General features: G+C 45.5%; 1 protein-coding gene across 1 annotated transcript in view; it reads left to right on the forward strand.

Annotated features, from left to right (window-relative positions):
- GLB1 (galactosidase beta 1) overlaps positions 1-17,061 on the forward strand; it is a 110,175-nt gene extending 93,114 nt beyond the window's left edge. Inside the window, exon 16 of the mRNA XM_050779389.1 lies at positions 16,450-17,061. Coding sequence (XP_050635346.1) covers positions 16,450-16,764 — 315 coding nt within the window. The 3' untranslated portion in view covers positions 16,765-17,061. The remainder of the gene's footprint in view (positions 1-16,449) is intronic.
- The last annotated feature ends 6,059 nt before the right edge of the window (positions 17,062-23,120 follow it).

Consider the following 23,120-nt stretch of genomic DNA (forward strand, 5'->3'; position numbering starts at 1 on the left):
CAGAGGTGGCGCCATCTGCCCCCTTGTCATTGGTTTCCTGTAGTGAATGACACCATCCTGTCTCCTCCAAGAAGAATCATGACGCCCTTTGATACCGATTATAGGGGTGCTTTCTCTTTATCTTGAGGAAAATCCAGTCTGGACAAAGGGGTGGATCCCTCTGGGAGAGTCTGTCTGTTTTTCATTTATGCCAAGCCCAGTGCTCCCAGAATACCCCTGCCTGCATCCAGCGCCGCACCCCTGAGGCTCCTGCCACGGTCTGTCTGCTCCTCCTCCCCTCCTCATCCATTTCACTTCCCAGTCACTGCCCCTTGTTGTTTGAAGACACTGCCATATCTTCCTTCCGCCTTCTCCTCTCCCTTACATCCTGTTTTCATCCTAGATCGTCTTACCATCCCTCATTCAACACACTTCTCATTCTGTGGCCACTATGTGCCCAAGGTGTGTGCCAGGCACTAAGGATACAGTCGTGAATAAAACCAGACATGGTCCTTTCCCTCATGGAACTTTCAGTCTAGTGGGGGAGGCAGACCTATATTAAACAGTAAAACCATAGCTGTGATGGATACTAAGAAGGGCTATGGGGTTGATAATTATTGGGGCATTTGGCCTTGTCAGGGAGGTCAGGGAAGCCTTCCCTAAGATAGCGATGCTTGTCAGGATATGAAGGATGACTAAGAATTAACATGGCAAGAAGGGAATAAAGCATGTTTCTGGGAGAGGGAACAGTGTGTGCAAAGGCCATGGGGTTGGAGGGGGAAATGTCAAGTGTGGAAAGTAGGTAGAGACTAGATTGGGACCGGTCTTATAGGCCACGTTAAAGTTTTGTCTTTGTGTTGAGAGCCATTGAAGCAGGAGAGTGACATCATAAGGCTGTGATCTGACAAGCTCCTCTGACCCCATTGTGCAGAATGGTTTGGGTAAGGACACTTACAGATTCAAGGAAACCATCTAGGAGGCTGGACCATAGTCTCATTGAGAAACTGGGATGGTGGTATCTAAGTTGGAGATGACATCAACTATTTGAGAGATGTCTGAAGTTGGATCAATAAATTGTAACGATGGACTGGACATGAGGGTTTGGGAAGAGGGATATGTCTTGGATGACTCAGGTCTCAAGCTTGCAGCTAGGCAGAATGGTACCCTTTGCTGAAAGCAGCAGGTTCAGAAGGGGACTTGGGCTTAGAGAGGGGGGGTCATGAGTTTGAATTTAGACAAATTGTGTTTGAAAAGCTGCCTTAGTCCATTTGGGCTGCTATAACAAAATACCATAAGCTGGGTGGCTGATAAACAACAGACATTTATTTCTCACAGTTCTAGAGGCTAGGAAGTCTCCAAGATCAGGGCACCAGTAGATTTGCTGTCTGGTAAGAGTCTACTTCCTGATAGACGGCACCCTCTATGTCCTTACATGGCTGAAGGGGCAAAGGAGCTTTCTTGGGTCTCTTTCATGAGGACACTAATTTCATTCATGAGGGCTCCACCTTCATGACCTAATCACCTCCCAAAGGGGGCCCCGCCTCCTAACCCATCACCATGGGGGCTAGAACTTTAACAGATGAGTTTTGGGTGGACACAAACATTCAGACCATAGCAGAGGCCTTGGAGAATGGCTGTGAAAGACAGTATTAGGAGAGGGCTGTTGGATCTACAGACTGGGAATTTAGGGCAGGGGTCTGGGCTGGAAATGTATGTAGAATATCATTGTTGTATAGATGATTGTTAAAAACATGGGCTGGATGAGGTCCCTTAAGGAGAGAGGATGCAGAGGGAAGAAAAGAGGACCTAAGGCTGATCTTTGAGGGACAAAAACATGATGAAAAGTGAAGAGGAGAGACCAAACAAATAGAAAACCAACATTTTTGCTGCCAAGAGTACAAATAAGATAAAGACAGAAGCGATTCGGTGGATTTAGAAGCAAGGAGGCCCTTGGGAATCAATAAGCCTTGTTCCAGTGGAGTGAAGCATCTCCCAGCCAGATTGCATTCTATAGGGAAGAGCAGGGTAAGGAATAGGAACATGAGTACTTGAATATAAACATTCTTTTTGAGAGATTTAACTCTGAAGAAAAGGAGAAAATTATGTTAATAGCTGGAGGAGGAGAGGGCAAAAGATGTACATGGTGTGTGTTTAATAAAAAGACCTTTTATTTATTTATGTATTGCTTGTTTAAAATTTATTGAAACGTATTTTTATTATTCTGTTTGAAATATTTTCTTTTTTTTCTTGAAATGGACTCTGTCACCCAGGCTGGAGTGCAGTGGTATGATATCTGCTCACTGCAACCTCCACCTCCCAGGCTCAAGCGATGCTCCTGCCTCAGCCTCCGGAGAAGTGGGAACTACAGGCACGCGCCACCACGCCTGGCTACTTTTTTTTTTATATTTTTAGTAGAGACGGGGTTTCACCATGTTCGCCAGGCTGATCTCGAACTCCCGACCTCAAGTGATCCACCCACTTCACTCAAATGATCTGCCCACCTTGGCCTCGAAAAGTGCTAGGATTACAAGCGTGAGCCATCACAGCCAGCCCGTTAGAAATATTTTCTAGTTTCTCTTGTGATTTCTTCTTTGACCCATAGATTATTAAAAAGTATGTTTTACTATGCACAGTGGCTCACGCCTGTGAATCCCAGCACTTCGGGAGGCTGAGGTGGGTGGATCACCTGAGGCCAGGAGTTCAAGACCAGTCTGGCCAACGTGGCAGAACCCCATCTCTACTAAAAATACAAAAATTAGCCAGGCATGGTGGTGAGTGCCTGTAATCTCAACTACTTGGGAGACTGAGGTGGGAGAATCTCTTGAACCTGGAAGGCAGAGGCTGCAGTGAGCCAAGATCATGCCACTGCACTCCAGCCTAGGTGACAAAACGAGACTCTGTCTCAAAAACAAACAAACAAAAAGAGTATGCTGTTTAATTTCCACAGATTTTGGGTTTGTAAAAATATCTTGTAATTATTAATTTGTAACTGAATTCCTCTATAAAACTTCTAACATTTCTCTCTAGGGAGAGAAATCTCCATGATCTTGGGTTAGGCAAAGACCTCTTAGAATTGGCACCTGAGGCATTATCCTTCCTTAAAGAACAAAAATTGATAAATTGGACTTTGTCAGAATTAAAAATGTTTGTTCTTCAAAAAGCGTTATTAGGAAAATAAGAATCCAGGCCACAAACTGGGAGAAAATAATTTTCAAATCATATATCTAACAAAGGACTTGTATCTAGAATATATAAAGAATTCTTACAATTCAATAATAGACAAACAGCCCAGTCACAAAATGAGCAAAGGACTTGAATAGACATTTTACCAAAGAAGGTATAAGATGGCTAAGTACATTTGCATTTGTATACCTTCTTTGGTAAAATGTCTGTTATAAACTAAAGTTAGTGGCTGATTAATACTCAACATTATTAATCATCTGGGAAATGCAAGTCAAAACCAAAATGAAATACTACTTCACACTCACCAGGATGGCTATAATAGTAAGAGAGGCAATAGGCAATGTAGGAAAGGACATGTGGGGGAAAGGGAATCTTCCCACATTGCTGGTAGAAAGATAATATGGTACATTTGGGAGCATAGTTTGGCAATTTCTTCAAGGGCTAAACGTCGATTACCATGGAACCTAGCAATTCCACTCCTAGAAACTACACAAGAGAAAGGAAAACATGTTCACATAAAAACTTACATGCAAGTGTTTACAGCAGTATTATAATAACTATAAATTATAATTAATTCAGATGTCTATCACCTGACAAGTGGAGAAAGCATGTATATCCATACGATTCCTCAGTAAAAAGGAATGGAGTACTGATAACATGCCACAACCCAGATGAATCGGAAAACTATTATGCTAAGTAAAAGAAGCCAAAAGTAAAAGGCTACATACTGTATGACTCCATTTCTATGAAATGTTCAGAAAAGGCAAATCCATACAGACAGTAGGTTACTGGTTGCCTAGAGCTGAGGGTGGGAATGGAAAGTGACTGTTAAGTGGGCATAGGGTTTCTCTTGGAGCTGATGGACATGTTCTGAAACTAACTTGAATGATGGCTGCACAGTCTTCTTAAATGTATTTAGACTTATTTTATGGCCCAGCACAGGCATATATCTTGGTGAACATACCTTTGGAATTTTAGGCTTTAATATCCTCTCTCTGGCTGCTTGTTTCTATGCACCAAACTCTCATGCCTACCAACCTCACTCTTAAATCTTTTTTTTTTTTTTTTGAGACGGAGTCTTGCTCTTGTCACCCAGGCTGGAGTGCAATGGCGCGATCTCAGTTCACTGCAACCTCCGCCTCCCGGGTTCAAGTGATCCTCCTGCCTCAACCTCTCGAGTAGCTGGGATTACAGGCACCCGCCACCACACCTGGCTGATTTTTGTGTTTTTAGTAGAGAAGGGGTTTCACCGTGTTGGCCAGGCTGGTCTTGAAATCCTGACCTCATGATCCGCCCAACTCGGCCTCCCAAATTGCTGGGATTACAGGCGTGAACCACTGCACCCAGCCTTAAATCTTATTAATGACCTAAAACATTCCACCATTAAGGCTACAGTTCTTCCTCTACCAAGCCTAGGCCTTACCACAATCTTTTTTTTTTTTTTTTTTTTTTTTTTAAGACTGAGTTTCGTTCTTGTTGCCCAGACTGGAGTACAATGGCGCAATCGCGGCTCACTGCAACCTCCGCCTCCCAGGTTCAAGCTATTCTCCTGCCTAGCCTCCCGAGTAGCTGGGATTACAGGCATGCGCCACCACGCCCAGCTAATTTTGTGTTTTTAGCAGTGACGGGGTTTCTCCATGTTGGTCAGGCCAGTCTCAAACTTCCAATGTCAGGTGATCCACCCACCTCAGCCTCCCATAGTGCTGGGATTACAGGCGTGAGCCACTGCGCCCGGCTACCGTGATCTTTTTTTGAGAGCCATCAGTCTGCCTCCCGCCTTGCCCCTTTGCCTTTCTACTCTGCCTCCTTCATTCCTCCTCCATGTAGATCCACTGCTGGCATCTCTGCTGGTTCACCAGTCACTGAGCACAGCTGAGGGGCTTCTTAGCGCATTCATCGTGGCTACCATCCCCTCATTGTTGCCAGCCTCCAGAAGCCCTCAGATTTGCTCAGCAGTCCTTGGTCTCTCTCTGCTCCTTTGCCCCACTGGCCTTTTCAACCTTCACCACCCTCCTAAAGCCACCTGAAGACCTCATCCTCCTTGACTGCTATCAGGTGTAACTCCTTTGTTCCCTCAGCTTCCTGTCAGACTTATCTCTCTGCCTCCGCCCTCATTTCCTGCCCAGTGGTATCTAGGAGGAAGTCTGAGTTCTGAATCCCCTCCCCACTGTCTTCCTCCAGGCCAAGACCCTGTTCTCATACTTCCCCTACCTGCATTTTGTCAGCCCTTTCCATCTTTCTGCCAAGTCCCATTTTTCAGCCAAAAAGTGGTAACTAGGAGCTCTAGGACTTAAAAACAAAGACCTCCCTGGATCTTCCCCTTTAGCTAGCAAGCATGTTCTCGTTCCCTCGATCCCTCGATCCCTCGATCCCTCTTTTCCTCCCCTCCTAATGCAGTAGAGACAAATGGAAAATAGGACATGTTGGAGGTCAGAGGGAGGTTCATCTTGATCAAATCATAAAGGTGTCACATGCAAGAGTTACTGACCCAGGAGTTCTGCTCAACACTTTATAGACACTATCTCCATAGCCATCAAAAGAGGCTCCTGTGGTAGATGGATCATTATCTCCAGTTTGCAGATGAGTAGCTGGAGGCTTAGAGAGCTAAGTAACTTGTAGGAGGTACAGAAGTGCTCAGTGGCACAGGTACCTGAGCCCCATGTGAAAAAGCAGGTGGTATTGAGAACCAGTGAGGAACTCGTACTCATTATCGAGGCTGGGGCTCTTTACTTATTTGATCAGTCTGATGAATGCTCTGCATCTCCAGGCTTGAAAGTACATCTCCACACAGTATTTGTGAATGTGTCAAAGGGTTCAGACCCCCGAAAGCCCATCTAATCCGTATGTCCACTCAAAAACTTGTACACAAGTATTCATCGCACCATTATCCATAATTTCCATAAGGCGGAAACAGCCCAAATGTGCATCAACTGAGGAATCAATAAACAAAATGTACTACATCCATACAATGCAATATGATTCGGCAATAAAAAGAAATGAAGTATTGATACATGTCACAACATGGAAGAATTTTGAAAACATTGGGCTAATGAAAGACACCAGTCACAAAGGACTGTATGTTGCATGATTCCATTTACATGAAATGTCCAGAACAGGCAAATTCATGTAGACAGGAAGATCTGTGACTGCCTAGAGCAGGGAAAAGAGAGTGTTGGTCAGATGGGAAGAGAATGTTAAAGGGTACAGGGCTTCTTAATGGAGTGATGAAATGTTCTAAAATTGACCGTGGTAATGGTTGTGCAGCTCTGTAGTATACTAAAGACTGCTGAATTGTATGGTATATGAATTCTAGGTCAATAAAGTCACACACACACACACAAAGGCCCATCCAAGAAGTTTGTGGACTTTGGAGTGAATGGGTGTGAAGGTCCAAGGGTACGCACACGTCCTACCTAACACAGGACTGATGTGGCTTCTGCTTTCGGTGTACAGAGGTCCCTGCTGCCGAGGACAGTCCCAGGCCAGCTCTGGAGCTTCTAAATGATCAGCCACCTCAGAACAGGCAGATCACACTCCCACACTGAGTGCTAAGCTCTGACATTTGAAAGGATGAACACATTAGCACATAGTTTGAATGCAGGGAGCTGGCCGTTGTGGTGGGGGGTGGACAAAATGATCCCTGAAGCCCCAGCTGTTTCTAAGGCTGTGCACTAACCCCCACATCCTTCATCAGGAGAGGCCCTTGTCAAAGCCTCTGGCACAGGACTCTATGCTCTTCCTATTCATTTCACTGTAAAGAAACTACCTTGATTTAGAGGGCAAAGTCACTGATAAGGGCGATTCATGAGATTAAAAAAATCACTTTTGTTTACACTGGCTTTACTTGAGTCAGATGTGGCTTTCTGGTTAATGCCAAATGTGAATGAATATCAACTGGGACTTCAGTAGAAAGGGGTCAGGCATGTTCTGCTCTGTCCAGGAGACACAGGGCAACGCTTTGACCTCACTGAGTTCTTATCTGACGAGAAAGTCCCTTAGACAGGAAGCGTTCTCCTCCAGTGCTTTCCGCGATGTGTCCTGTATGCCAGTGGTCCCCAACCTTGTTATCAGGGACTAGTTTCGTGGAAGACACTTTTTCCATGGGCTGTGGGGGGTAAGAGGGGATGGGAATGGTTTTGGGATGAAACTGTTCCACCTCAGATCATCAAGCATTAGTTAGATTCTCATAAAGAGGGCACAGCCTACATCCCTCATGTGCACGGTTCACAATAGGGTTCCTGCTCCTATGAGAATCTAATGCTGCTGTCAATCTGACAGGAGGTGGTGCTCAGGCAGTAATGCTCACTCACCTCTCACTGTGTGGCCTGGTTCCTAACAGGCCGCGGCCAGTCTGTGGCCTGGGGTTTGGGGACCCCTGCTATATGCCAAACCTGAAATGTCATGTCCTGCCAGCACAGCAGTGCTTCTGCTATTTACCTCTCTTTCAGATGGGTGTGAATAAGTCTCATGTCAATATCCTATGCAGCCTTCCAGCCTTTAACATTTTGTGGTAGGTTTAGGTGCATGACAGAGCATGGTAGTGAGTGGGATAGTGTCCCATTTTTCCTCAACCAAAATTATGCTTTAAAGAGCCAAGAATCAAAATAGAATACTGATCAAAAGTAATTCTGTATTTTAAAGATAAATTATCCCACCTTCAAGATGTAAAATAATTATGAAATAAAACAATGTACAATAAATAGCTGAAAGAAATTCCTTCTTTTAACTATTTGTTACATCTTGCTTTTGAAATTTTCTGGCTGATGCGATGGCTCACACCTATAATCCTAGCCCTTTGGGAGACCGAGGTGGTAGGATCACTTGAGCTCGGGGGTTTGAGACCAGCCTGGGCAACTTAATGAGACCTCATCTCTACAAAAATTTATTTTTAATTAGCTGGGCCTGGTGGCACGCACCCGTAGTCCCAGCTACCTGGTGGGAGATGGGAGGATTGCTTGAGCTGAGAAAGTCTAGGCTGCAGTGAGACACGATGATGCCACCAAAGAGTATGTAAATCTTTTAAAACCTTATCCATGTTAGTCACTTGGTCTCAATCCATTTGGAGAGATAGAGGTATAGACAGAGCCCAAGAGAATTATAAGAGTCTGTAAGAGATCTGTAAACCATGCAGTTGGGCCTTGGAGAGGAGGAAATTGTAAGTGCCTAAGATTGCCGGGAAAGGTCTGGTCCACCTAGTGGGAAGGACATTTTGTGCAGAGGGACTGACATTTTTCAAGGGAATAGTATAATAAGAAATATATTTGGTCTTTGTCCCTGGTTCCAGGGCCCTAAAACCCTTGGCATTTTCTGAGTGGTAGGAGTGTCTTGTGTTATTTGTAACTAGCCCCTTTCAGTCACACCTGGGTTTATGCTAATGAGGCAACTTAGGATGGCGCCCCAGATAACTCTAGGATAGTTATAGGGGCATGGTGGCACCTGCAGTCCCAGCTACCCAGTGAGAGGTGGGAGGATCGCTTCTCCTGACTTGCGTGCCCAAACTTCTCCTGGTTTTCCTCCCTCTCTTTGTTCCTTCTCAGGCTTCTCTCTCAGCTTCTATGTTGCAGTCCTCAGGACTTGGTCCTGGGCTCTCTTTTTACACTTTTGGGGGATGTCATTCTCACAGATGTGCTGGACTTGCTCACGTTTCCTTTTCCAGCTCCGCTCTTACAAGACTCTGGAGCCCACCTTTGGGGGTCTCATAGGCACCTCCAGCCTGATAGGTATAAAACAGAACTCTCTCCCTGTTACCCCTGAAAGCTGCTCTTCTGCTGGAGAAGTGGTCCAGGGAGAAGAAACAGAGCCGGACTTGAGTGTGGCAGTAGGGAGGGAGGGCGGTCCAGGTTCAGGAAATAATAGCAGTACCAGCCACATCTGCTGTGCTGGCCACTGTACTGAGTGCTCACAGGTGTCTTCTCAGCCAGCTGTTCTCAGCCGTCCTGAGAAAGGCACAGACATGGCTGAGGAAGCCCCGATGGGATTTGGTGATTGATCAGTGAAAGCAGAACTAAGTAGTGGATGGCTCTACTATTTTTAAATTGAGTTTTTAAAGGTCACTCACTTTCCTGAAAAGTAGCATGCTTAGGCACCTTCTGACCATGGAGATGTGTATCAGTTAGCTTCTGCTGCGTAACGAGTCACCCAAAACTTAGTGGATTCAAACAGCAGCAGTTTATTTGGTTCACTATTTTAAGTATTGGCAGACCAAGTGGTGGTTTCGCTGGTCTCAGCTGGGCATGACCACCTGGGTGTTAGCCATCTGTCAGCTGAGGCAACAGAGAAGATGAGACCACGTCTCTTTCGTCATCCAGCAAGCTAGCCTGGGCTTGTTCACATAGCGACTGAGCCGTGTTCAAAGAAAGAATGCAAATGCTCAAGGCATCTTAAGGCCCAAGTCAGGATTCACATGTCACTTCTTCCACGTTGTTTGGCCAAAATATGTCACTAGACCAGCCAGATCCAAGGAATGGAGAAACATATTCTACTCCTTTTTTTTTTTTTTTTTTTTTTTTTTTTGAGATGGAGTCTCACTCTGTCGCCTAAGCTGGAGTGTGGTGACGCAATCTCAGCTCATTGCAACCTCTACCTCCCGGGTTCAAGCGATCCTCTTGCCTCAGCCTCCTGAGTAGCTGGGATTACAGGCGTGTGCCACCACACCTGGCTGATTTTTGTATTTTTAGTAGAGTTGGGGTTTCACCATGTAGGCCAGGCTAGTCTGGAACTCCTGACCTCAGGTGATCCACCCACCTTGGCCTCCCAAAGTGCTGGGATTACAGGAGGGAGCCACCATGCCCAGACAGATTCTACTTCTTGACAGACGGAACCACTAAGAATTGGGGCCATCTTTTCAATATGCCACAGGTCTTAACACTATTGGACCCTACTTTCATCCTAAATTTGATATGCTTGTTAAACTTCTTTTTTATCTAATTTGTAATTACGCTTACATCCTACAAGACCCACTATTTCCATCTAATTCACTGTTTCCAGTCACAAGTCCCGTGAACTTTGAAACTAGACCATCAGACTTCTCTCAACAAATATTATATTAATTTAGTAACAAAACTTCTTAGAACTTTTGTAGATGAGTAAATAGGCTAGAAGTGAAAGAAGGTCTCCTACAATTTTTAGGTTGTGAACTTTAGAAAAAGTATGACATAAGGCAGTAGTTTTGCTTATCAGTTCTTAGCTTGGTTCCAGATATGTGAGGTGGTTTGACGACTGTTGTTAGGTGAGCATTATATTAAAAAGGTCTAGCAATGGTGGAACTGTTGAGAGTTGAGAAGGAAAAAGAATTTTTATTTGGGATTTGATGAGAAGTGATCTATGTTTTATGCTATTATTGTATGCATTTGATGGCTTCAGTTCTGTTTGGATCTGTCCCAAAATATAGAGAAACCATAAAGTGATTTAACTTTATTACTCTAAGACTGAAGAGGAAGCTGCAGAGCCCTTTGGGGTTCTGAAGGAAGGGGAGAATTAATCTTCTCCTGTGTATTTCAGTGAGATCTATTTAACATCTTATTTCTAAGCAAGCCCTGTGAGAGGCTTTTACCTTTTTTCTTTTCAATTCTCCTCTTTTTCTTCTCTTTCTCCCAGGTGAGCATCACAGTGATCCATGAGCTGTGTGTGTGAGAGCCTTTAACTTTGGGAACTAACTGGACCTTTGTCTTTTCCATTTTAAGTCCTGCAAGTGTGTACATGTTTTCTTTCAGAGAGTGACAAAGGCAGCATCCACCCTAAGCTTATTGTTGCTTTTAAAGGAGCTCCCAAAAATTTTTGGAAAATTTTAAACTACAACTTAAAACAATAGTGAGACCAGGCACAGAGGCTCACACCTGTAATCCCAGCACTTTGGGAGGTGAAAGCAGGAGGATCACTTGAGGCCAGGAGTTGGAGACAAGCCTGGGCAACATAGTGAGATTCTATGTCTATTTTTAAAAATGGTTTTTAAGTTAGCTGGCCATGATGGCTAACAACAACACGTGCTGGCCTCCCCCGACAAACAGTTTCACACCTGTAGTCCCAGCGACTCGGGAGGCTGACACAGGAGGATCGCTTGAGTCCAAGAATTCGAGGCTGCAGTGAGCTATGATAGTGCGGCTGCAGTCCAGTCTGAATGACACAGTGAGACCCTGTCTCAGAAGGGAGGGAGGGAGGGAGGGAGGGGAAGGAAGGAAACAAAACTTTTGTTTTAAATTCCATTTATCCAGATAGTTTAAAACAGACAGACAAACACATGAATCTGTCTGATCAACAAAAAAGTAGGTCAGGCATTTCCAGGAACCTCACATTTATGAAACTATTATTATTGCCTTGGTGATTACAGCAAAGGGTGGGGAATCTGCCAGGGTCAAGCCATGGTCAGAGAAAGTCACTTTGTCATGGAACTGTTTTAACTGAGACTGCCTTAGGCAGCCCCGGAAACCACTGGTGTTCACTGTATAAATGCTTGGCCCCCACGGGGCTAACTTCATTAAGAGTGTATCAACTTTTAGATCATATTCAGCAACACGTGCATACCTCCCCACCAAAAATAATTGCAAAAGCATAACTTTTTAAAGAGAAATAAAGATCAATGTATATATTTTTTAAATAGAATGTTTAAAGTTAAATTATATTAATGTGTTTTTCATTGGTTCTAACCAAGGAGGGAAGGCAAATGTTTTTCTTTGAGTGAACAATATTCTTTAAAACTCTTGAACTGGGAGCAGAGGAACGTGAAGAATTCTTTCAGAAGGGCTTCACGTCACCTCTTCAGTGAATCTTTTCTTGGCAAAATTATCAACAAGTATCAGCAGCCATGAGTGCTACTAAGTGTATATTGAGTATCACTCTCTTGCATGTGGAGAATCTCGCCTCAAACAAAATGGACAAAGCCTTTCCCTTCCTAAAGCCTGTGTTATAGCTGGAAATAGCTCCTAAACTAGTTATCAAACAGAAGATATGAATTTCAAATCATGATAATAACTAGAAGAAAAAGAAAAAATTAAAGGATAGTGAGTGACTTGGAATGGAAAACCCAGCATTAAGGAGGAGGATCGTGGCCCTGCCTGAGTGATGAGAAGGCTTCAGGTCAAGGTGAATAGTGTTCGCGCATGGTGACGAGCTGATATCAGCCTTAGTGAGACTAACTTAAAGTAATTGGGGAGCTGTGTGTGGTGGTGCACATCTGAAGACCCAGCTTCTTGGGAAGCTGAGGCAGAAGGCTGTATTGTGCTAGAATTGTGGCTGTGAATAGCGACTGGACTCCAACATAGCCTGAGAGAGAGAGAGAGAAGAAAGGAAAGAAAGAAAAGTAGTGGAGAGTGGAGTGAGCAAGGGGGAGTGCGGCAGAGACAAGGAGGAAAGGGTGAAGGTATGGGCTGTGGACCACAGGAAGGAGGTTAGAAACAGAAATGTGTGAAAAGCATCCTATTTTCACTTTGGCAGCTATGCAGAGCCTAGATTCTAGAGTTAATAGAGTCAGGAGACTATGAGGAAGCCGCAGCAGTCTAAGACAACATTGATTTATGACTCGCTCTGGAAGTCAGGCTGCGAGGATGGAGAGAAATGGAGAGATCATGGTCTAATGATGAAGCCACTAGGATCTCACCATACCTTAGCGCTGTAGTCCAGTGCAGTAGCTTCTTGTGTAACATTGTTTTTGTTTTGTTTTGTTTTGTTTTTTTCAAACTGAGTCTTGCTCTATCACCAGACTGGAGTGCAGTGGTGCAATCTCAGCTCACTGCAACCTCCACCTTCCAGGTTCAAGCAATTCCCCTGCCTCAGCCTCCTGAGTAGCTAGGATTACGGGCACCCGCCACCATGCCTGGCTAATTTTTGTACTTTTAGTAGAGACAGGGTTTCACCATGTTGGCCAGGCTGGTCTCAAACTCCTGACCCCAAGTGTTTTGCCCACCTTGGCTTCCCAAAGTACTGGGATTACAGATGTGAGCCACCACGCCTGGCCTTGTATAATATTCTTTATAAGAATGTTCATTTTTGCTGGGCATGCTGGCTAACGCCTGTAATCCCAGCACTTTGGGAGGCCGAGGTGGGCAGATCACAGGGTCAGGAGATCGAGACCATCCTGGCGAACACGGTGAAACCCTGTCTCTACTAAAAATACAAAAAATTAGCCGGGCATGGTGGCGGGCGCCTGTAGTCCCAGCTACTCAGGAGGCTGAGGCAGGAGAATGGTGTGAACCCGGGAGGCGGAGGTTGCAGTGAGCCGAGATGGCGCCACCTTACTCCAGCCTGGGCAACAGAGCCAGACTTTGTCTCAAAAAAAAAAAAAAAAAGAATGTTCATTTTTAACCACATATGAAAATTCAATTCCTCCTTCACACTTTTTTAAAAAATAGCTACTCTTTACAGTATCACTAAAATTGGACACAGGCATATCCCATGACCCAGCAATTCCATTCCTAGCATTGCCCTCCTGTAAGAAACATGTGCATGGCCAGGCGTGGTGGCTCACGCCTGTAATCCCAGCACTTTGGGAGGCTGAGGTGGGAGGATCACTTGAGACCAGGAGTTTGAGACCAGCCTGGGCAACATGGCGAAACGCCATCTCTAAAAAAAATACAAAAATGAGCCAGGCACGGTGGGACATGCCCATAGTCCCAGCTATGTGGGAGGTTGACACTAGTGAGCCTTGATGGTGCCACTGCATTCTAACCTGGGTGTCTGGAGTGAGACCTTGCCTCAAAAGGGAAAAAAAGAAGAAGAAGAAGAAAAAAGCCAGGCTTGGTGGCTCATGCCTGTAATCCCAATACTTGGGAGGCCGAGGTGGGCGGATATCTTGAGGCCAAGAGTCGGAGACCAGCCTGGGCAACACGGCAAAAACCCATCTCTACCAAAAATACAAAAATTAGCTGGGCATGGTGGTGCACGCCTGTATTCCCAGCTACTCAGGAGGCGGAGGAACAAGAAGCTCTTGAACTTGGGAGGTGGAGGCTGCAGTGAGCCAGGATTGCACCACTGCACCCAGAGCAATGGTTGCTGCTTCCCTCCACCTTCCCGATCTCAAGCAAGGGCCCCTTCTGACCAACACTTACCCAGAACCATCCAGGGAAGGGGATCCAGGGAAAACAATTCCCAGCTTACCTACCAGGTGCACAGTCCACCCAGCGAATGAGGGCCCATCTCTTAGATGCTTATGAAATGGAACTTGAGGTTTGAGAAAGGACCAAACCTCCACTCTGATCACCTGCTATTTGGTTAGGAGTTGACTTGGCCTGTGTCCTGAGCATAGCATGAAGCCTGTAGTCATGCGTGCCATTCTTCGGGTGCTGCTCACGAAGACCTCCCACTTCTCTGTCTTCCCCCTTGACCGCAAAAGTAAAGTGCCACTGTTCTCTAATACTGCAAAAACAAGGCGCCGGCAGATTTTAAGCTGATAAAAACCTGGTGAAGCTGTCATTGTGTATACCTTTTAGGATGGAATGAGATAACATATCCCAGCGTAAAAACAAGAGTGAAATAGTTCTGAGAACTGTGAAACTGTCGTCCTCTTTCTAAATGACTTAATCCAACAGACAGGTGGTTTTTAATCACGGACCCCCTTCTTTTGTAGGCATGTGAACACCAATATCTTTTCACTTTAATCATGTAAGGAGTGCTACCACTTACAGGCCACGCACTGTTCCTTCATCATCATTGTCCCCAATGACTGGTATGAAAAATTCAGTTGAGACCTGTCCAAGGTCAGACAGCTAGTAAGTGGCAGGACACAGATATGAACCCAGGTAGGAAATTCAGAAGGATCTAAAATAAAGGGGACACTTGGAGGCTGAAAAATACCCAAACATAAGAAGACTGAGGATCCCTGGGGTGAGCAGCAGCAGTAGTGTTGCAGAACGTGATGAGGATTAGGGCTCAGCAGGTGTCAGCCATAGCTGGGCCTCCTCCCAGCTGTCTCCTAGGATATCTGGGCCACTGCGGGTTGCAGTTTCTTTCCTGCCTCCGTCCCTTCTTCCATTCCTCTTTCCTCTTCCTTCTCCCTTTATGTTTTCTTTTCCTCTCCCAGATTTTCTCTTTCTTTTGCATATATGTGATCTCCCCTTCTTCACTTTCTTTCTTTATAATAGAACGTTCCATCTATTTAGCCAACTGTTGATCCTTGCCTTTATCTTTGAGCAATTTTTTTTTTTTTCTTGAGACGCAGTCTTGCTCTGTCACCACCCAGGCTAGAGTGCAGTGGCGCAATCTCAGCCCACTGCAACGTCTGCCTCCCCGGGTTCAAGTGATTCTCTTGCCCCAGGCTCCTGAGTAACTGGGTTTACAGGCATGTGCCACCACACCCGGCTAACTTTTGTATTTTTAGTAGAGACGGGTTTTCAGCATGTTGGCTAGGCTGGTCTCGAACTCCTGACCTCAGGTGATCTGCCCGTCTTGGCCTCCCAAAGTGCTGGGATTACAGGCATGAACAACTGCACTCAGCCCCTTTAAGCAAATTTTAGCACGTACAGAGAGGCTGTGTAGACAAAGCTAAACAGGGTCCCTGTTTTTTAGGAGTTTATCCTCCACTTGCAGTTTTGTTATGGGAAGCAGCTTCCCCTACTCACAGAGATTGTTTCTGCAGCCTATAGCATCATCTCTGCTCCTGAACCAAACATGGAATCCACACCCTAACTCTGAGGGTGCCTGTAAGAGTCATTAAAACGTAGCAGTAATGTAGATACCCAACTGGATGAGCCTCTTCCTCTCCCTCACCCAAACCCCGTATCCCTCTTGAGGGGTTGTTTTGGGGACCACTCCTGGTACCTGTCTGACCTCAGGATGCAGGCCCTGGAGTCCTATGTGCCCTGTGTTCACCGGGTGTGCAGCAGATAGTGAGGTCAAGACCTGCCTCTAAGAAAAGAGAATGAAGAAGGAAAAGATCTATTTAAGGAAGCAGTTCAGCAGTTGTCTTCTGTATACAGAAAAGTCAGGGAGAGGCTGGTCTGTGGGGACAGGCAGCACCCTGGAACCGGGATGAAATTCAGAAACTTCCACACTGTTCTCTGGTACTGACATCTGTGGCCACTGAAGTCTGTCAGAGGCACCAAACCTGTATTTTCCTGAAGCAGGGGTGGGTCTTTGGGGCAAGTTTTTGTTATCCCCCATCCACCTTGTTCCCACCTTGGCCAGTTATCTCAGCAGGAAGCTGAAACCAAGGCTGGCATGGGCCTGGCTGTCAGCCCCACCTTTCTGGGGGCATTTCTTTCCTCCATTGCTGCTGACCTGCCCTACATCAGGGCCCCCACCTTCCTCAGGGCTTTCGCTGCATCTGGGGTTGATGGTTTTGTCTCTCTCTCCCTCCAGGGCCAGGTCTGGATTAATGGCTTTAACCTTGGCCGCTATTGGCCAGCCCGGGGCCCTCAGTTGACCTTGTTTGTGCCCCAGCACATCCTGATGACCTCAGCCCCAAACACCATCACCGTGCTGGAACTGGAGCGCGCACCCTGCAGCAGTGATGGTCCAGAACTGTGTGCTGTGGAGTTCGTGGACAGGCCAGTTATTGGCTCATCTCAGATCTACGATCATCTCTCCAAACCTGTTGAGCAAAGACTCATGGCCCCACCCCCCAAAAAAACAAAGATTCGTGGCTGGAGCATGTATGATGATGAAAGCCTGTGACTTTGAGGGATTCTACTCTGAATGTACCTCCCAGATCCTCCCTGTCATGCCACATTGCACTGATTGGAGTGTGGAATTGGAAAGGAATTTCGGATGTGGATTTTCACCTGAGGTTTCCCTGCATCCCTGCAGTGCCAAAGCCCCACCTTCAGGGACCACCTGGAATGTGTGAGGGGCTAACAGCACAGTAACGTGCATACATATCTGCAGGGTTGGAATGGGAGCTTTAAAGGTGGTAGTGATTTGTATTTTGGAAGAATCATGTTGCCTTTTTGTTAAATAAAATCTGTACTCAAATGATAATGTCACTGTTTTTAATGTGCAGGTATTAAATTATATGGTCTGACTTAAATCATAACTAGACTTGAGTGGGCTGAATAAACCACTTCACTAACTTGAAGTTCAAAAGGATGGAAAATAGTCTTTGTTTGATCTGCGGACTGCTGCTTTTCTGATCGTTATTTGGCTTGCTTTTGGATTAGATAACTGACAAATACAGCTCAAAACAATTATGCAAACAATCTAAGTGATTCACAGTTGCACAGTGTACATAGTATGGTGTATCTATATAGAAGCATAGTATTTTAGCCACTAAAATGGTGAGAGATCTATACTTATATGCAAATGTCCTGATACATGAAAAAACAGATTACCTTAAATTGGATCCCATTTTGTGTGTTTCAACATAAGAACTTCGCATATTCACACAGTACAGGCCTATACACATATCAGTAGTTAGGCATGCACGTGTGTGTGTGCTGTGTATGTGCACAGATAGGAAAGGACATGGTGTTTCTGATATTCCCGTCCTGACATGGAACAGTAGCTCTCATTTGTCAAGGACTTGTTCTATGCTATGCACAGTTCTGAGGGTGTGTTTAACTCACTTGCCCCTCACAAGAACACTGAGGAATATACTGTCATCCTGCCAGTTTACCAGATCTCACAGATGTACGTGGCAAGACAGGGTTTGAGCCCAGGTAGTCTGGCTCTAGTGTCTGGGTATATATTGCATACACAGAATATTAATACATGCTTGTGTTGCACAAGAAAGGTTAGGAACAACTTTAAAATGTTCATATAATTATATCTGGATGGTAAGCATTTGAGAGATTGCTTGCTTTTTCTTATCTGTATTTTTAATTATATACCAAGAATATGTAATTTTTTTTTTTTTGAGGCTGGGTCTTGCTCTGTTGCCCAGGCTGAAGTGCAATGGCACGATCGTAGCTCATTGCAGCCTTGAATTCCTGGCGTCAAGTGATCTTCCTGCCTTGACCTCCCAAAGTTCTGGGATTACAGTTATGAACCTCTGCACCCAGCCCTGTAGGGGTTTTTTTGTTTTTTTTTTTTAAGGAGGGAGAAAGGAAAGTTTTTTATGTCAATCTGTAATGTTTTCTTGGTGGTATATTTTCCCCTCTCTCATAGGCGCAAATAAGAAATATCTGAGATTGAACAGCGAGTCTTTAAACGCTGGTTGAGCTGCAGGTGGCATAGATGAGCTGAAACAAACACTGGAACTTAGTTGAGGACATTGAGGACGTTTTTCTGTAGTACCTTTTTCTAGATGTTCTGCACCATTTGATGTTCGGGCAGATTACAGGGCGAAGGAGGTTCTACATGGACCATTACCATCATTTCATTACTCCTCCACTGCACAGTTACCAAAAACACAAAATGATACTCAAGAACCATGGCCAAACAGTGAGAAGCTTTGGAAAGAAATGTGAAATGACTCCTTTAAAGGAGCGTGTGCATATGTACACTGGTGAATTGCAGTTCCCCTGTGCCAGAGACAAGCAGAGAATCTCCAGAAGGCATGAGCAGTGGAGTGTGGTCGCCTCATCAATGTGTACACTTGCCTTATATGTCTCTCATTCAGTCTTCAGAACTACACTGTCAGGGCAAGTAGCAATAAATCCATTTTACAGTTGAAAATATTTAAAACTTTGGCAAGAGGCAGAGTTGATTTCAAACCTGGCCCACCTCCCTCCAAAGCCAGTGTTTTGTCTTATCAATGTGAGGGAATTTGGATGGGTTTTCCCACCTACAGCACTCTGCCACCCCTTACCCAGGAAGATTTTGGAAAACAGAATCTTTTTTTTTTTTTTTTTTTTTTTTTTGAAACAGAATCTCGCTCTGTTGCCGAGGCTGGAGTGCAGTGACGTGATCTCGGCTCACTGCAACCTTCGTCTCCCGGGTTCAAGCAATTCTCCTGCCTCAGCCTCCGGAGTAGCTGGGATTACAGGCGTGCATCACCATGCCCAGCTAATTTTTGTATGTTTAGCAGAGACGGGGTTTTGCTGTCTTGGCCAGGCTGGTCTCAAACTCCTGACCTCAGGTTATCTGCCCACCTGGGCCTCCCAAATTGCTGGGATTACAGGCATGAGCCACTGCGCCTGGCCGGAAAACAGAATCTTAATACATAGATAGTGCCATCTGGACTCTGGACTCGACTCAACCCTTCCAACTCTATGCTGCCTCTCATGGGCACACATTTTGCCTGCTACAGTGTTCTTCCTAAAATAAGATGTACCTTCAGCCATTCCTGATTTCTCTGAATGACCTTATTTCAGATCTGTCCACGAATTGATTGAAAATGTAACTCTCTCTATGGATGCTACCTTTGGAAAATAATAAGGGGAGTACCTTTATTACCTACTATCTAAACCTTTTATATGAAATTTATCTTTCAGCCACCGTGCCCGGCCTCACAATATACAGTCATTTGTGTCTGATCTCTCTCATTTAGCATACCATGAGGTTTGTTCCATGTTGTAGCGTGTTCAGGAATGTGCTGTGTGTTGCTGAGTCGCATGCCATTGTAGGAATGTACCATATTTTGTTTATCCATTTGCCAGCTGATGGGCATTTGAATGGTTTCCAGTTTTGACTATTATGAAGACTGCTGATATGAACATCCATATACAGTTCTTTGTGTAGTCATCCGTTTTCATTTCCCTTGGACAGATGCCCATGAGTGGGATTGTTTAGTCATACAGTAATTTATATTGAACTGTTTAAGGAACGATTAAACAATTTCAGAATATCTTTTTTGAAGACAGTGAATAATGAAGAAGAGGCAGAATTACCCTTAGACCTGTAACCCCAGCACTTTGGGAGGCTGAGTGGGTGGATTGCTTGAGCCCAGGAATTCGAGACTAGGCTGGGCAATATGGCAAGACCTCATCTCCACTAAAAATACTAAAATTAGGCCAGGTGCAGTGACTCACACCTACAATCCAAGCACTTTGGGCTGAGGCAGGTGGATCGCCTGAGGTCAGGAGTTCGAGACCAGCCTGGCCAACATGGTGAAACCCCATCTCTACTAAAAAGTACAAAACTTAGCCGGGCATGGTGGCAGGCACCTGTAATCCCAGTTACTCAGGAGGCCGAGGCAGGGGAATCGCCTGAAAGCGGGAGGCAGAGGCTGCAGGGAGCCAAGATTGCGCCACTGCACTCCAGCCTGGGTGACAAGAGTGACACTCCGTCTCAAAACAAACAAACAAAACAAAATTTAGCTGGATGTGGTGGTGCATGCCTGTAGTCCTAGCTACTCGAGAGGCTGAGGTAGGAGGATCGCTTGAGCCCGGGAGGCAGAGGTTGCAGTGAGCTGAAATCACACCACTGCGTTCCAGCCTGGGTGGCAGGGCCAGACCTGTCTCAAACAAAAGAAGAATTACACTTAGAATTTGCAGACTTATCATCTCTCCTGTCCTCTCTCTCTTCCCTTCTCCACCTTACACTACCTACTTTCTTTATCTGTCATTGTCAGTCTGTTTATCTTTGTTTCTCAGTAAATCCAGTTTATTCAGAATGAAATTGTTTAGTGCTAATCCGAGGTGGGGTTTTTTTTCATTGTTTCCCCAACAAGAAATATGTCTTCTGTCAAATGACACAAATAGGAAATGATCTCATGTGGTCTTTATTTCTCTCCTTTATGAAAAAGAAGTCATTTTCTGAAATCACCGTTTGAGTCAGTCTGAGGGATCCTGACTGGTCTGTGGTAGCACACATAGCCAGTGTGGACCATCAGCACATGGGCTGCAAGGAAAGTTGCCCTGATGTCCAGACAGTGGGGCCAGGTGGTTTCTGGGTTTTGGCCTAGCCCCTGCTCTTGGTCTGACTGAGCAAATACTTCCCCAGGTGTCCCTTGCCCTTCAGCCCACTGGCCCTGACCTTTGTTAGAAGTGGATGCTCAGCAGCTTTCTGGTTGTCTGCAAATGCCCGGTGAAGATTCTGAACTGATTCCTCACCAGACAGTTGCTCTACTTGCACTGCAAGGGGCTTTCCCACATGTGAGCAGGCCTCCCACCAGCTTAATTCCTCCAAACTCCAAACCAGCAGCACTGTCTCCTAAGATACAACAGGACAGGCTTTGGGGTGAGAAACCCAGGGTCACGTTCCTGCTCCATCACTTTCCATCAGCATGGTCTCGGGCAAGGGAATCGTGTAAGTCTAAATTTCTTATTCTCCTAAATGTGGCGCCCACCTTGTGGGGTTTTAAAATTAAATGAGGTCACCATAAAAGTACCTTATATAGCATTTGCCATGTAGTGGCTGCTTACTAAATGCTAGTTTGAGTCTTTCCTATCATATTCTGCCACAGAAGCAGGTAACTGATCATCTGGAAATCTGGGGGACAAGAGGGAAGAAATGACACCGAGGATGCTCCATCCTTTCCCTGCATCCCTTTGTGTTCAGTTCGACAATTTGGGTCTCCTCCTGACCAGCCACTGTGCTTAGCTGAGGACACAAAGGTGAAGGAGACAGTCTATTATAAAACATGACACAGACCAGACCCGAAAGGGAGGAAGAGGTGCTGTAGAAAAGGTGAAGGGGCATGATTCACCAAGCCTCTCTAGCATTAGCCAGAGACTGCTGGAGGGCAGCGTGAGCCTACGGAAAAGACTCGAGATCCAGGGTTTGGGCTTAAAGTCCCCAGTGTGGACTTCTTCGGTGCTCCGCTTCCTAAAGATTCTGTTGGCTTGTTCTCCAAACGTAAGCAACTTTCCAGTGCCAGCATATTGAATTCCTTGCCCACAGGACATTTCTCATCATTGTGTGCTGCAGTGTGTGCTGTTGTCTGTTGCTGCATAATAAACCAGTAAGTCTGCTTAAATGGCATAGAAGCACAACTCTTGTTATGCCCATGATTCTATGGATCAGGAATTTGGATAGCCCAGCAAGGACGGCTTGTCTTTTCTGTGACGCTGGGGCTTCTGCTGGGTACCAGAACCATCTGGCAGTTCCTTCCCTCACTTGCCTGGTGTTTGGGCCGGGATGACTTGAAGTTTAAGGTCACTTAGGACAGTCAACAGAGCCTCTACAAGTGATCTTTCCATGTGACTCAGGTTTCTTATAACACAGTAGCTGGGTTCTGATGGCGTGTTCCAGAAGGGAGCTTCCAAAGAGTGAACACTGCAACAGAAGCAGGTGGAAGCCTCATGGCCCTTCAAGGCCTAGAGGCAGAAGTCACATAGCATCAGTCCGCTGTACTCTACTGGCCAAAACAGTCATAACCCAGATTCAAGGGGAGGAAACACAGACCCCTATTCTTTGTTGGGAGAAGTAACAAAGAATTTGTGTTGGCCGGGCGCGGTGGCTCAAGCCTGTAATCCCAGCACTTTGGGAGGCCGAGACAGGCGGATCACGAGGTCAGGAGATCGAGACCATCCTAGCTAACACGGTGAAACCCCGACTCTACTAAAAAATACAAAAGCTAGCCGGGCGAGGTGGCGGGCGCCTGTAGTCCCAGCTACTCGGGAGGCTGAGGCAGGAGAATGGCGGGAACCCGGGAGGCGGAGCTTGCAGTGAGCTGAGATCCGGCCACTGCACTCCAGTCTGGGCGACAGGGCGAGACTCCGTCTCAAAAAAAAAAAAAAAAAAAAAAAAGAATTTGTGGCCATTTTTAAGAAATCATCACATGTGCACCCAGTGCTGTGTTGCTGCACACTCCAATTTGTGTATTTCTGTCCACTTCACTAAAGGTCTGAAAGCCCAGAAAGCATGAATTGAGGTCCAAGGCCCCACTGGTAAGGAACAGGAGGCCATTGGCTAAGTGGTTCATTTAGCCTGTGTTTAGTGAATTGGATCCCTTTGTCTCTTTTGCAAATTGCCAGGCCCCTGGTGGTCTCACCAGATATTAACTGAGGGGAACTGACACTGGCAGGAAATCTACTGTGTGAACTCCCGAACAGTCAGAGTCTATGGAGGTATGAGATGCTGGGCACTGCACACAAAGCTCAGTGTGGTTTCTTTGTTTCTTATCTTTGGGTGAAATCTTATGATTTGATTTCTGATCAAGAGGTGCAGTCTGTCCAATGTACTTCAACTTTCTTTAATTTTTACTAAAC

Source organism: Macaca thibetana, chromosome 2 (assembly GCF_024542745.1).
Source record: "Macaca thibetana thibetana isolate TM-01 chromosome 2, ASM2454274v1, whole genome shotgun sequence".
Taxonomy (NCBI): Eukaryota; Metazoa; Chordata; class Mammalia; order Primates; family Cercopithecidae; genus Macaca; species Macaca thibetana.